Source organism: Nomia melanderi, chromosome 11 (assembly GCF_051020985.1).
Source record: "Nomia melanderi isolate GNS246 chromosome 11, iyNomMela1, whole genome shotgun sequence".
NCBI lineage: Eukaryota > Metazoa > Arthropoda > Insecta > Hymenoptera > Halictidae > Nomia > Nomia melanderi.
The window spans coordinates 11,655,231-11,669,855 of record NC_135009.1 but is presented as its reverse complement, the minus strand read 5'-3'; the positions used below and the strand labels follow the sequence as shown (position 1 = coordinate 11,669,855).

General features: G+C 39.7%; 1 protein-coding gene across 1 annotated transcript in view; it reads right to left on the bottom strand.

Moving 5' to 3' along the window:
* Nucleotides 1-436: 436 nt before the first annotated feature.
* The window catches only part of LOC143175098 (cell adhesion molecule Dscam1-like), a 217,260-nt gene continuing 203,071 nt past the window's right edge, over nt 437-14,625 (bottom strand). The window contains exons 4-6 of the mRNA XM_076372228.1: nt 10,283-10,469; nt 634-776; nt 437-477 (exon numbers count right to left, since the gene is read on the bottom strand). Of these exons, the coding sequence (XP_076228343.1) occupies nt 437-477; nt 634-776; nt 10,283-10,469 (371 nt within the window). The remainder of the gene's footprint in view (nt 478-633; nt 777-10,282; nt 10,470-14,625) is intronic.

Sequence of the window (14,625 nt, the reverse complement as noted above, 5' to 3'; positions counted from 1 at the left end):
ATAACTGGCAAAATAGAGATAAACAAATTACATGATAAATATTTTTTTGCTGGAAACACAAACAAAAGGAAAAATGAAAATTGAGAAATCAATGAATCAAACAATATAGGAATCGATATGAAATTTAATAAACAAAAGAAACCGCAGATTTTTAAATCCGGTGATTTGAAAATGAAAATATAAGTATTGTTAACACTAGCCATACCAGCACTTACATTTTCATTTTATCATCAAAATAGAGATAAGTGAATTACATGATAAATCTTTTTTGCTGGAAACACAAACAAAAGGAAGGATGAAAATTGAGAAATCAATGACTTGATATGAAATTTAATAAACAAAAGAAAACGCAGATTTTTAAATCCGGTGATTTGGAAATGAAAATATAAGTATTGTTAACACTAGCCATACCAGCACTTACATTTTCATTTTATCATCAAAATAGAGATAAGTGAATTACATGATAAATCTTTATTACTGGAAACACAAACAAAAGGATAGATGAAAATTGAGAAATCAATGAATCGGATAATACAGGAATTGATATGATTTCTAATGAACAAAAGAGAACGTAGAATTTGATATCCGGTGATTTTAGGGTTAGTATTAGCACGTGCATTATCATCGACTCACCAGCACGGAGCGTGACCTCGCGAGACAGCACTGTTCCCACGGAGCTGGTCGCGCGGCATCTGTACCTCGCGTTGTGTACCTCAGCGCGAAAATCTTGCGCGAGGAACGGCGGGAAGTAGAGGGTCCCATTCCCGAGTAATTGCCTGCAAATAACAAAGAAGAAAAAAAGAATGTTTGCCGTAGACCATAATGGCCGACGCGCATTTCCATTCCCGGTGTTATCGCCAGGAATGAAAATTCTGCCCTTCGCTGCTTTTCTTTAGTCGCCTGTGAACCCTGAATATAAAAGCGGAAAACTCTCGAGTTGCTACTGTCAAGAATGATTCTGTTGGCAGCTTATGCGAGAATGAGTGAAGTGAAAGTTACTTTAACAACAGAACTACCGATTTAATACGACTAATACGTGATCCGTATGAAAATTGCGACAATGTATTATTTTCAGTTTCTTCAAACATTTACTATAGTATTCAAGGAAAACTATTTATTTTCGAGATTCTTTGGAATATTCAAAGTTTCTACGATATTAATTGCGAAACAAAAAACTCGGAACATTATGACTGGTACGGTAGTTCTGTGAAGATTGTATAAGTAGTCTAGAAAGTTTCATAACTGAGTGGACTACAGAAACTGTCATTAATTAAAATGATTAAAATACTCTAATTGTTAATATTGTAATTGACAGTGCAGCAACTACTACAGTACGAATATATAACGAAGTAAGTAAAAATGCAGTAAAATTGCACAATACAAAATAATACTTCATTGACATAAGAATTCAATAATGAAATATATACTTAAAGAAAATCACGTAAAATAAAATTACACAGCCAACTAGAAAGCAAGAATAGTTCACGCAATAAAATACACAGTGAACAAACAATAAAACATTTGAATAAACAAAGCTGCAAAGGATAAGGGCGAATCATTCGCGAGAACAAAGGGGTACACGAAAACCTTTAATTATGCAAGTGGAGTGTCCCGGTGTTCGGTCAGACACTCGAAACAAAAGAGTATCGGCGGCGCAGATAATAAATGCCAGCAATTAATGACTCGCTGGCTTGATAAAATAATTTTTCGATCGGTTAGGGGGGCGGCCGGATATACGTGCGTCACGATGAGGCGTGAACGACGAAGTTGAACGTATTAAACGTTAATGTAAATCATTTCCCGTCGTGCGCCCGCCTCGTTTAATCCGCGCTCATATTTATCACGTATCAAGGGAAAGCTTGCCAGGGACGCGTCGCGTTATCGATGATCGGCACCGTAAATTCGGTCATTTCCACGGGCACGGATTTTTCGGCTGACCCGCGGCACCACGGGTCAACGAGCAGAATCGAGATTTCGCGTCCCCTACCCCTCGGCTGGGACTCCGGGCTATTTTAATGAACGGAAATTAAGGATATCGCGAGTGATTTCCGAAAATTCCATCGCGTCGGACGCCTTAGGGCGATATCGATGGCGCTGAGTGATGCTCATACCGTTTTACGTTGAAATGATCGCGTCGCTAATACTGATTACAGAAAAGAGGAAATAATAATTTTTACTTGGTCTTTTTAGGTTTATAATTTGAGAAGTAATAATGTTTTAGTGATAATATTGGAACAATGTTAACACGTTGAATGCTATGGGGGTCACCGATGATTCCTAAATCGAATTACTATAGTTCGCTCAATAAAACGATGATTATTTGAAAACATTTCTATATTGTAAACAATGCTACCTCACGCGGTGTTCGGTCAAATGATTTAAATGATTTAATATTGTATCTTTTCCATTTTGTGTACTCTGTTCTATGACATCGTAGTGTTTACCGTGTTAATATTGGTAGTATCATTTAGAATTGCAGTGACCGTGTAATCAATAATTAAGGGGAGGAAATAATAAACTTTGTTTTCGGGATGAAAATCTACGAGCGAAATCACAATGTTTTAAGTAATGATGTTAATATTAGTGTTAGTGTTATTTAGTTTCGTGATAATCGTATCATTGATTACTAAAACGAAGTAGTAGTAGCTGTTATTTATTCATAGGTTCAGAATCTAAGAACCGAACAATAATATTATAATACTTAATACTACTAACAATCATTAGTATTAGGTAGTATTATTTAATTATTAGTAGTATTATTTAGTATCACAATAATCGTATCATTAATTACTAAAACGAAGAAGTAGTAGCTATTATTTATTCATAGGTTCAGAATCTAAGAACCAAATAATAATATTATAATACTTAATACTAATAACAATATTAGAATACTTTATTCACAGGTTCAAAATCTAAGATCTCAACAATAATGTCCCAAGCAATGTACACAGCTCTCAATAAGCACACAGAAACAATGACGTGTATCTGCGTCAACGGCTGCCAACGTGTTAAACACGAGACCCGGAGGAACTTGGAAACTTCCGGGTCAGGAACAGCCCGCGATAAACGCGCGCGCAGAGGAATTAGACGAAGTACCGAAACGCATTACCCGCAAATGACCGTCGCTCCCACGATTATCTTGTTCCCGTGCATTTGCATTCTTTCCACGTTTCCCGCGGGCCGAACGTGGACTTCCTATGCGCGCGCACGAAATTTTATCCGACCGTGAGTATCGTTAACCCCCCGTGAAAAACGTCTATCCGATAAACGTTCCGCGATGAGCTCGAATTTCGCGCACGTTTCCCCGCCAGTCTACGTATAATAATTATTATTTATTCATTCACTCGTTCACGAACGCGAAAAGTGCCTTTCTTCTCGCACGGTAATCACAGCTCACCGTTCGCAAGTTTATAGGAAATCCCACAGTTCCGATATATTCGAACTTCCAATTCTTTCTCCGACTCTCGAATTTTTCATTTTCATTCCTCCCATCTCGCGATCCTCCTCATAGTTTCCATTCCGAAATTCATCCGTTCCATCTTCCCATTTCGGGAATGTTCTTCGAATCCTCCATTCCGGTGTTCCCCTTTTTAGAGCATGCTCATTTAGCATTCCCCATTTTCATATCCCCCGTTCCCGAACTTCTCGTATTCCGGTAATACCGGCGAATGGGCGACTCCTCGCGTATCGAAATTTCGGGATAAACAGCCACCGCATAGAGAGCCCGGTTCACGGGGAAAACATTTCCGTAAAATTAGGCTCGCCGGACCGACTTTATGGACTCGCGTCCTCGCACGCCCCGCGGCTATTAGTAACGATGCTCGCGAGCCCTCTTTCACTCTAATTTCAATCGAAATCCAATCGCGAAATCGCGGCGTTCCCGAAAATTGAAGTTTAATTCGAGTCGCGTCCGAGCCCTCGGTTCGACTGAAATTTATGCGGGCTCGTTCGATTCGCGGGATCACGGTCTCGCCTCGCGTTCGCGCGTGCATCGGGGAAATACAAAATACATAAATGGAAACGGCGCATCTTCGAAACGCAAACAACGATAGCACGCATCCACGCAGTTCGTATTAACGCAGCGGAACGCGCTGTCGAATCCGTGCAACAGCAACGAGATGTAATGTCAACATGTGATCGTCACGGCTTTAAACACGCTCGTCCGATTCTTCTCTTTTATTATTACTTTTTTTCCATCTGTCGTGTCGTAAAAACGAACGCTGGTTGAGAGATAGAGAGAGAGAGAGAGAGAGCGTCATGCGCGCGTTTCCAACGTGTCAAGCGTCATCAACAGATCCTCGGATCGTCCCGGTTGGAAAACGCGGTCGTCCCATTTTCGCGGTGTGTTGGGAGCACGCGTTAACGCGTTGACTACCGGGAACACCAATGACCGGCTCTTCCGGGTTGCTTGGAAACGATTCGAGAGTGGATAATAGTCTAGCTAATATTTCTCGAAGTTCGTGAAATGTTATTGGATTGAACGAGTATTAATATTACAGTATCGGTAATAGTCGTTATTAACTATTTATATTGGTAATTGTAATATTAGTGAATTATTGACATTAGTAACTGTGATACCAGGTAGCTATTAATAATCATTAACATTGATAAATAGCATCATTCATTATTCATTACTAACCATTAACAACATTTCCCTATCCACTTTTCTTAACCCAATTCAATACAATTCATTGATTCACAATATTAACGTTACTAATTGTGATACCATGTAGCTATTGATAATCATTAACATTGATAAACAGCATTATTCATTACTAACCATTAACCATATTTCCGTATCCACTTTTCTTAACCCAATTCAATACAATTCGTTCCTTCACAATATTAACATTACTCTGATACCAAGTAGCTTTAACGATCATTAACATTAATAAACAGCATCATTCATTATTCATTACCAACCATTAACAACGTTTCCTTACCCATTCACTTTTCTTAACCCAATTCAATACAATTCGTTCCTTCACAATATTAACATTACCAACTGCGATACCAAGTAGCTTTAACGATCATTAACATTAATAAACAGCATCATTCATTATTCATTACCAACCATTAACAACGTTTCCTTACCCATTCACTTTTCTTAACCCAATTCAATACAACTCCTTCTCATCGCGTCATTCGATTCCATCAATCAACATTACAACCTTCCACAAACCATTACCATCCTCACAATCCACCGCCTATCAAAGCACAGGTTCCACACGTCGAAAGCCACTAACAAGTACGGATCAATATCCCAGCCAACAAGTGTTACAAGTACATTCAGCGTCCTTTTGATCGAGCTCGTATCATTCATAGCCCACGTCCACGAACTTCCCACTCCATTTTTCCCCCATCGACCCGCAACCCTAACACATCCTTTCGAAACCCTTCGCCTTCCTAGCTCTATCTCTCCGACGCCCGACCCGACCCTTTCACCGTTCCCTTCGGCCGGCAACCCTCGAACCTTTCCCCTTTTTCCTCCTCGACGACGCATCCGAGAAGCCGCCGATACGTCTCTAATCGATCAGCGTATCGGAACACCGGTATAACCGGCGGCCAATTTCCCGAGACGCAAATGAACGGCTGGCCCTGGCCTCAAAGGGATCCCCCCCCGCCCCCCCGCCGGGAATGAAAGGGGTTGCTTTCGACGCGAGACCGGCGAACTTCTTTGCGAACTCTCGAATGCCGCGGTTCGCCGATCCGTTTCAAGAATCGGACTTCTGTTCCGCGACTTCGGGGAACGATCCAATCTTCCCCGCGGTTGCTGCCCGGCAACCGGGAATTCCTCCCGGCGGAAGTCGCGGCGGGCCGAGATCTTTCTTTGCCGATGGAATCCCGCGGTCTGGTGCTCCTATACAAATGGGATCCGCCGGCGAGAGGCGCAAAACGCTGATGGTTTTCTGTGGATTTTGAGGAGCGCGGGATGACGTCTGCGGATCGGCAGAGAGTACCGCTGGCTTTCGCTGCGGTACTCGCGTGACTTGAGTGTTGAGGAAATGAAGAGGAATCTAAGATACCTAGTGCAAAAATTGTTTAGAACAGAAATTTTTTAATTTTTATTCTCAGCGGAAATGAAAAGAAATCTAAGATACCTAATATGAATATTATCTAGAACAGAATTTTTTAAATTTTTATTGTCATTGGAAATGAAAAAAAATATAATATACCCAGTATGAAAATGACTGAAAATAGAATTTTGTCATTCTTATTTTCACTGAAACTGAAAAGAAATCTAAGATACTGAGAATCTAAATTATTTACTTGGAAATAATTTCTTAAATATCACCTGTACGATGTTTCTTTCATTTCGAAGGAATAATTGCTAATAAATATTTCGTTCTCGAGTGATATTTAACATCGAAATCTTCCACTCCTTTTCATATCGCCCACGTATTGCACCGTGATTAACGTGAGAGGCGCGACTATCGTAGTCACTGGGAAACGAGAGTTTACGCGTTCCCCGGGGACATCCAACTGCGGACAAACTTACGAGACGGCCATTGGATAAGGAACATTTCAATTACCAGGAGGAAATGGTTTCCCCAGGTGCCACGGTTACGATATTGCCCAGCGTGCAGCATCAAACTTCCAATAATACGAATCTTACTCCGATCCGGAGGGCTTCCGCCGACTGTATTCCGGGGACAGATACCAACAGATAACCTGCGTCCGATTATCAAAGATAGCTCCGCTCCGGGTAACCCGAGAATTTGATAAAACGAAACTATTTCGTTGTCCCGTACCTATTCCGTTGACACGGTCAACATTTACTCGACAAACACCTCGTAAACAAGTTTCTCATACAGCACGAAGGTACCGGCAACGTCAAATAACTACTAAATAATCTTCCTCGAGAAGAACAATCCAATATCTACAACCCGGAATCGATAACGATAACAGTAAAAATATCTTCGAATAGCTGTGTCAATCTCAAACACTCGGAAAATATTTTTAGACAAATATTAAGTAACAGGATTTTCAATTTATGTTCTCCAATATATTACTATGTAGACTGAAAGGAAATTAAAGGAACAATTCTAATTTGCAAATAACTTTGGAAAACTTCAAAAACGAAAACAAATATAACGCTTCTGATCAGTATCAATTAGAATTTTCTTACTACGTTCTTCGAGAAATAAATCAAAGTAAATTTATTTGAATAAACGTTACTTTCTGATATTTCCTTCGTAACAACACAATATCTGTGATCTAATTAGACGACTACTCTCATTAACTCTTCTTCATACACCCAATCACTCCTCCATTTTTAGTACATACCAAAAAAATCTGTTTATCATTCAAACAATCGAACCATACTTCGCACAGCTTAAAGAAGCTCGCACAAAATCGTAAGGACTTTTCACACTATAATTGGAAGACAGAAGCAAATAGGACGCCCGATAGGTCCGCGGTCTTCCCGATTGTCAATTAATCCCGCGGAAGTTGCGCGACAACTTCGCGACGATTTTTCCGCGGCAGAGGACAATGTAAGTTTGATCGCGGAAGCGCGTTAGGGAACTCCGGCAATTTACAGCGGCTCGAAACTTCTAAATCCCGGGAGGAGCTAATCCGCTTAGCCCCTTTTCTATCTTGCCGCGGCGCTGCTCTTGCGGGCCGCGGGTTTCGCGGCTGAAAAACGGTGTCTTACAAAGGCAGCTCGATAACTGAAACGGGAATTACTGGAAGCCGTCGTCTCGCCGACGAAAGCCTGTCCCCGTCAGTCGGGCAACGTTCCCAGCGGCCTGTTCATCCTCGGCGAATGTCTTCGTGACATCGCCGGGACAGGCTGATCTCGGCGAGCGACGGGCAAATAGAATTATCTTCCGTTTCTACCTTTAATCTAGATCGTGGACAGTGATCCGAACGTTTGTTAGATTCCCAGGTCACCGTACGTCATGTCCGCACGATTTTTTCAACGTCATTGCAAAAGTTACGGTTGGTATTTCAACCCTTCGCGGACGAGTGTCGACATTTCGGCGAGATGAAACGCTCATATTTGGAAGACTGTGTCGCGGACAAATGATTCTATTACTCGGACAGCAAGAGATTAGAATGTAGTTTCTGTTCTTTCTGTTGTTTAAGCAATTGGCATGTAATTTAGCTTCGTCCGTTGAAGGTTTTACATTTCGGAGAACCTTCGTCCGCAAAGGGTTAAGCTGAAGCCTCTTTTTGGGAGTTCCATCGGTGACTGACGCGGCGTTTAACGTGTGTCAAAAACATTTCTAAAATGTTTGTACTCCTTTGTAACCCAATCCTCGGCCGAAAGCCGATTTCGAAGGAATCTTATCTCGCGGATCAGACGGAGAGACAGACAAAGCAGGCTTGGCGCTTAACGTTCTAAAATTATATCTATTTCTTCACAGTGCATTAATTAAAGTAAATGGCATTGATACAAACATGTTCCAATATCACAAAATTAAAATAAATAACGGCCGGAGTACCCAGAAAGGGTTAACTCTCGGAGTACATTTGCATTTTTCCTATTTTTGCGGCTCAATATTTTTACTGTCCGCGAACGCGATAATAACCATGCATCGAAAACTAAGGTGGCTCGAACAGTGCGAACGGAAGAGTCTTGCTCGGTCCTGACCGCTCGCGGATAGCACGTCATCTCGTCAGAGCGAGGCTATATCCGAGAACGCGAAGTAAACGATGTCAACGCTTCATCCGACAAGTGATATAAAGTTTGCATAGTACAGTAGGAGATTTATCTCGCGGAAGACGTGGATGCTGTTGAACGTGTAGTAAATAGCGATATTTCAGTGAAATTACAGTAGAAGGTATTGTTAGCAGCGGGAGTCCAGGATTAGGATAGGTTGAAGTTTCGTGGAAGATATAGGAATATTGAATGTTTGTCGAATCAGTGTTGTAAGGATGTATGAACGTTAGTAGTAGTGGTCAGCGTGTTCTCAGACGTGTACAGTAGAGATGTATGGGAATTAGACAGTGGAATCAGTGAGCCATTAATCAGACGAGTATCCAAAGCGTGAGGATGCAACGAGGTTTCCAGGAAGTTTCTAGTCAGAGGACTGTTCGAAGACTTAGTAAGATATAATTAGAAATCCTGAGTGGCTAGTTTGTAACATAGGCAATGTCGATTACAAATACTATCTTCCTTCGATCGACTATTAATATTTCCTACTTATACATTTGTTCTTTACGTTTACGAAAATGTAAAACTGTTCATATACTCGCAGCAGTGTGGATCATAATTTTTATATTAAATAATATATCTTTTAAACAGTATGTTCTATATATATTCCGCAATATTTCTTTTGATGGAAATGTTTCTGTCAACTACTGTACCGACACTTTTCCGTAACCAGTCAAATAAAGTAAAATCAAGAGAAACAAGCTAGACGATGAGTGTTTTCTACTGAAAACAGACACAAAAGGAAAGGCGAGAATTGAAGAACTGAAGAATCAGACAATATAGGAATTGATATTAACATTAACATTAACAGTAACAATTGTTATTAACTACCGTACTAATCAAAATGACTGGTTTCGGTTTGATCTACACAGATGTAATTGAAAATCTTTCGCAAAAACGCGTTCACAATTTATATACTTGCAAAATCAAAATTCTGAGATGGGTCAATTTCTCCCATCCGGTAGTTTTAGTGTTAAAAGATACGGAGCCGCGGAAAAAAATTTGTTTAGAGAGGCGTAGTAGCATAAAGGTTGGAAACCGCTGCTCTAAAATGTAATAGTTGATAACAGAGGAATAATACATAGTTTGAATTCGAACAGATTGAATAATAATGTTTGTTAAGTTCTATTTGAAATCTTCACCACGATATTATAGGGCAAGGGGTTAAAACCTTAGGAATAATACATAGTTTGAATTCGAACATATTGAATAATAATGTTTGTTAAGTTCTATTTGAAATCTTCACCACGATATTATAGGGCAAGGGGTTAAAATCTTAGGAATAATACATAGTTTGAATTCGAACAGATTGAAGAATAATGTTTGTTAAGTTCTATTTGAAATCTTCACCACGATATTATAGGGCAAGGGGTTAAAATCTTAGGAATAATACATAGTTTGAATTCGAACAGATTGAAGAATAATGTTTGTTAAGTTCTATTTGAAACCTTCACCGCGATATTATAGGGGAAGGGGTTAAAATGTTCAGCACCGAACATTTCATTCTGAACCGATATTATGAGGCGAGGCGACAATTTCCGGAGGCATCGGAATTATTGGTGCCGAATTCAGTCGGCTGAATTGATTGTCCCATATGAGGCACTTATGTTAATTGCTTACCTAAGCCCAGGCACGGCGGTGACCGATCTCTGATCCGGGCTGGTTATCCAGGTGACGTGCGGCGTCGGACTCCCATGGGCGGAGCAGCTTAGCTGGGAGCCGGTGGTGTTCGAGAAGACCAAGGTGCTCGGCGGCTCGAGAACGAACACCGGTCCTTGCTGGCCAACGACGCTGTCCAAAATGTACGCTGGAACGCAAACGTGGCAGGTCTGTCAGTCGATTCCAGAAGACAATCATTTTTCCATTAATCTACATGAAATCTTCGTCTCGCCCGGATCCCATTCGCCCGGCGCATTACCATAAAGTTCCCGAACGTATAACCGCGGACATTTGCATTTCATAATTCCATCATTCGAAGGTGAACGATATTAACCCTTCGCGATCGGAGCCGTCAATATGGCGACGTTTAAACTGTTGCACTCGACAATATTTTTCATTACATGCATTCATTAGTTTCTGACTAAATATTCACGATATTTTTCGCGAGTAATACGATTAATTATCTTGTGTAAATTAGGGGTCGGAAATGTTTTATTTCGATGTTTTATGTGTTGGTACGTTACACAAGGTTCAATATTGAATTTGAGATTTTATAATTTGAGAAAATGGCGACTGAAAGGCTCTCGAGTTAATTGCCTTGTGAGAATTAAGGGATAGAACTACTTTATTTCGATGTTTTATGTGTTGGTATGTTACATAAGGTTCAATATTGAATTTATGATTTTATAAGTTGAAAAAATGGCGACTGAAAGGCTCTCGAGTTAATTATCTTGTGTGAATTGAGGGATAGAACTATTTTATTTCGATGTTTTATGTGTTGGTACGTTACAGAAGGTTTAATATTGAATTTGAAATTTTATAATTTGAAAAAATGGCGACTGAAATGCTCTCGAGTGCAAACGGTTAGTATTTGTTTCCGAAATCATTCTTTTTTTTCTTAGTGTTATTTTACGATCGAGAGGTATTGCATTTATTATTCTTTACAGAATTTATATTCGACAAAACACATTAACTTTAACAAATTTTTGATACCCATATGTTTATTATAAACCACCTATAAAAAATAACTTTGAAAATATATGTGTTTACTTCGACTAGTTGGCATTGTCGCCAGAAAAATGTGCCGATCGTAAAGGGTCAATGGACCACGGGATAGCTGGAAATACAACGAAGGCCTCGCGTTATCTGTCAATCATTGTGTTTCGAAATATTCATGGATCTCCTGGAAATTACAGTTCTGGATTTTCTGGATTAGTAAATCCGGATTTGATTAATCTGCTCTGTGGATTGACAGTGCATGGGATAGATATTTTAAGACATCGGCGATTTAGAAGTGGAGATATTCTTGTGTGTTGAATCATAGATGAAGCTAGTGTTTAATTAAAACTACCGTAATTAAAACAATCCGTTATTCAAACTGTCTTATCAATATTAATATATTAATATTTTTCCAAATGATGTGACAATTATAGTTAATATTATAGAAAAGGAGAACGAAGCTTTGTGATTAGATAACAGCACATTCGAATTCTCGAATTCCTTTGAAATCGAACATTTGCAATATTCACTTCTCATACACTGATTTCCCTTAATACCATCAAACAGCTTCTACACCTATTACTGTTTCCAATATAATTACAATAACATAACTTCTATTCCATCTTCCCATTCCATTTTCTGATACGAACATCATTATTCCAATAACATAAAAACTTCTATTCCATATTCCCATTTCCCGAAGCGAATTCACAATACTCCCTCGAACACCGTAACACAAGCGTCACGCCGAACGCAACAATAAAACTTCAAAGTCAATGACTACAGAAAAGAAGAACGAACTTTGTAATTATAATAGATAACAGTACATTCGGATTCTCGAATTCCTTTGAAATCGATCATTTGCAATATTCACTTCTCATACACTGATTTCCCTTAACTACTTAGTTCGTAGAACCAGACGAAGCTTATTTATTCCTTTCCATTCTAATTATTCGTTTTTATTTTTCTCATTACCCGGGAATGAAACTGAAAGAACGCAACGATCGCGCCATTCAAAATCTGTTTTTCCAAAAACAGAAAAGCGTCATTCAGTTTCCAAATTGAAAGGAAAAGCGCGATCGCGCCGCTCGGCGTTTTTCTACCGGGCTCTCGCAAAATCCGTCAAAGGGTTAATATCATCAAACAGCTTCCACAGCTATTACTATTTCCAATTTAATCGCAACAACGTGAAAGCTTCTATTCCATCTTCCCATTTCCCGAAACTAATACCCATTCACAATACTCCCTCGGACGCCGTAACACAAGCGTCACGCCGAACGCGACAATAAAACTTCAAAGCCAATGACACTCGCTCTCTCCGCGATGCGAAAAACAAGGTCGCATTCCTTCCATTGTCGGGCGCTCCGCGAAGTAAGAACCGGAATTCTCGGTACGGGAACGGTATCAATCGAAATCGTTTCATGCGCCGCGCGGGACTCGCGTCAAGCGGTTTGACAATGAACGCTTTGATATTGCATGCGGGTATCGCGTTTTGCGTTCGCGGACTGGGAACGCCGGGATACGGTGAAAAGAAGAAGAAGAGAGAGAGACAGAGAGAGAGAGAGAGAGAGAGAGAGAGGGTGGGAAGGGGGAGACGGATTGTCACACAGTCCAGTGCACGCGCACTACAACAATAATTCAGAAACCGGAGAAATCAATTCCGGTAAGCCGAATTCGACCTACATTCCGCATCGATTCGACACTACGGGCCGGCCTGCGATTAAACGGCCTGGGAACGAACGACCGCGTCACCGGCCCTGCTGAAATATTTAATTCGAAATCCGGGGGATTTAAAAAAAGCGCCCGGCGAGACCGGCTCCTCGATTTATAGGGAAATCATTCTCTCGTTCCCGCGGAACGATCGACGCGTTTTTTGTAGGCGGCTCAGGCTTACCGTTTCGTTCGGATCCGGATGGTTTTTTATTGAGTGCCGAGCGCCCGTGCGGCTAATAAATAAAGTTCTTGGGATTCTCGTGTCATTATCGATGCTCGCGTGCGTGTAACCGAGTCTTTCGATTTACTGACGTTTACTGTAGTTTGTTCTATTCTTAGATGAATTGTTATCTGTTCATTTTGATCTTGGAAATTAGAGGTTTAAGAGTAGATTGTAGGCTAGGAAATCGACGTAAATATTTAACAAATGCTTATGAAATTCAATGTGAATCAAATCGACTCGTTCTGTAAATTTGATGTTGATGTTGAGGTTTGTGATTGTTTTTAGTGGTGATTGTCGCGATTTAATGGTTGATTGTTGGCTTGTGAGTTTTGATTAGTAACAGTTAGAAATGAAGATGAAAGTATCAGTAGTTGAATATTATATTATAAATATCAATAATCAAAAATTATAAGTACCGAAAATTAGACATTAAATTAAACTATCGATACTAAACGATTAGAATTTTTCAGTTTCGTTTTTAATTACAAATATTCGAAAGGAATGTTAGAATGTTATATAAAATCAGCGTTGCGATAGGGGAACAGTTGGAGTTGTTATTTTTAAGAATTTTGCGGTATATTTTAGTTCCGGGATTAGTTTGTGGATATAAGTGACAGCGTGAATTGCTGGAAATGGAGAAAGCTTGTACAGTGCTGGATAAGTAGTATAAATATGTATGTTGACAGACGGGTGATCTTATTCCATGCCGCAGATCCATTCTCTTCAAATAGAATTATCTTCTATTAATCGGAGAAGATTGCATGGATTGTAAAATGTCGTTTGCAGATGAACAAGTGGAATAAATATGTTGTGGCCAGACGGTTAAGTAAAATTGGCATAGAGCCAGGTAAGTGGAATAAGTTTTATATAGACCAGTCGTGTGGGATAAGCTCGTATGCTGTCCAGATAACGATACACGTAACCAGTGTATAATTAACACTAAAACTACCGAGCAATTAGAGTGACTTATTTCTAATTTCTCATAAAAATTAGAACACGTTTCGTAATTTGAAATCTCTCACAGAAACGCCTCGGCAATTTAAATACTTGCAAAATAAAAATTCTGAAGTGAATCAATATCACTCATTCGGTAATTTTGGCGTTAAACAGACTGTTTTGTATACGATCAATAGAATAAATTAGTACCAGTGAAGTCAATGTCAATTTTAATATCGACCAAACATTACTTAATCTCTTCATTTTTAGTATTCCTTATAACTGCAGACGTTCTTGGATTATACAATGGAATCTCTAAAGTACTAAACAGAACTTTTGTAATTAAAACTCTGGGCCAACTGGAACGTCTATAACTAGAGTTTTAGAAAAAGTAAACTTTTAGGGATTAGTATCTGAGATGCTTGTAAGGCCT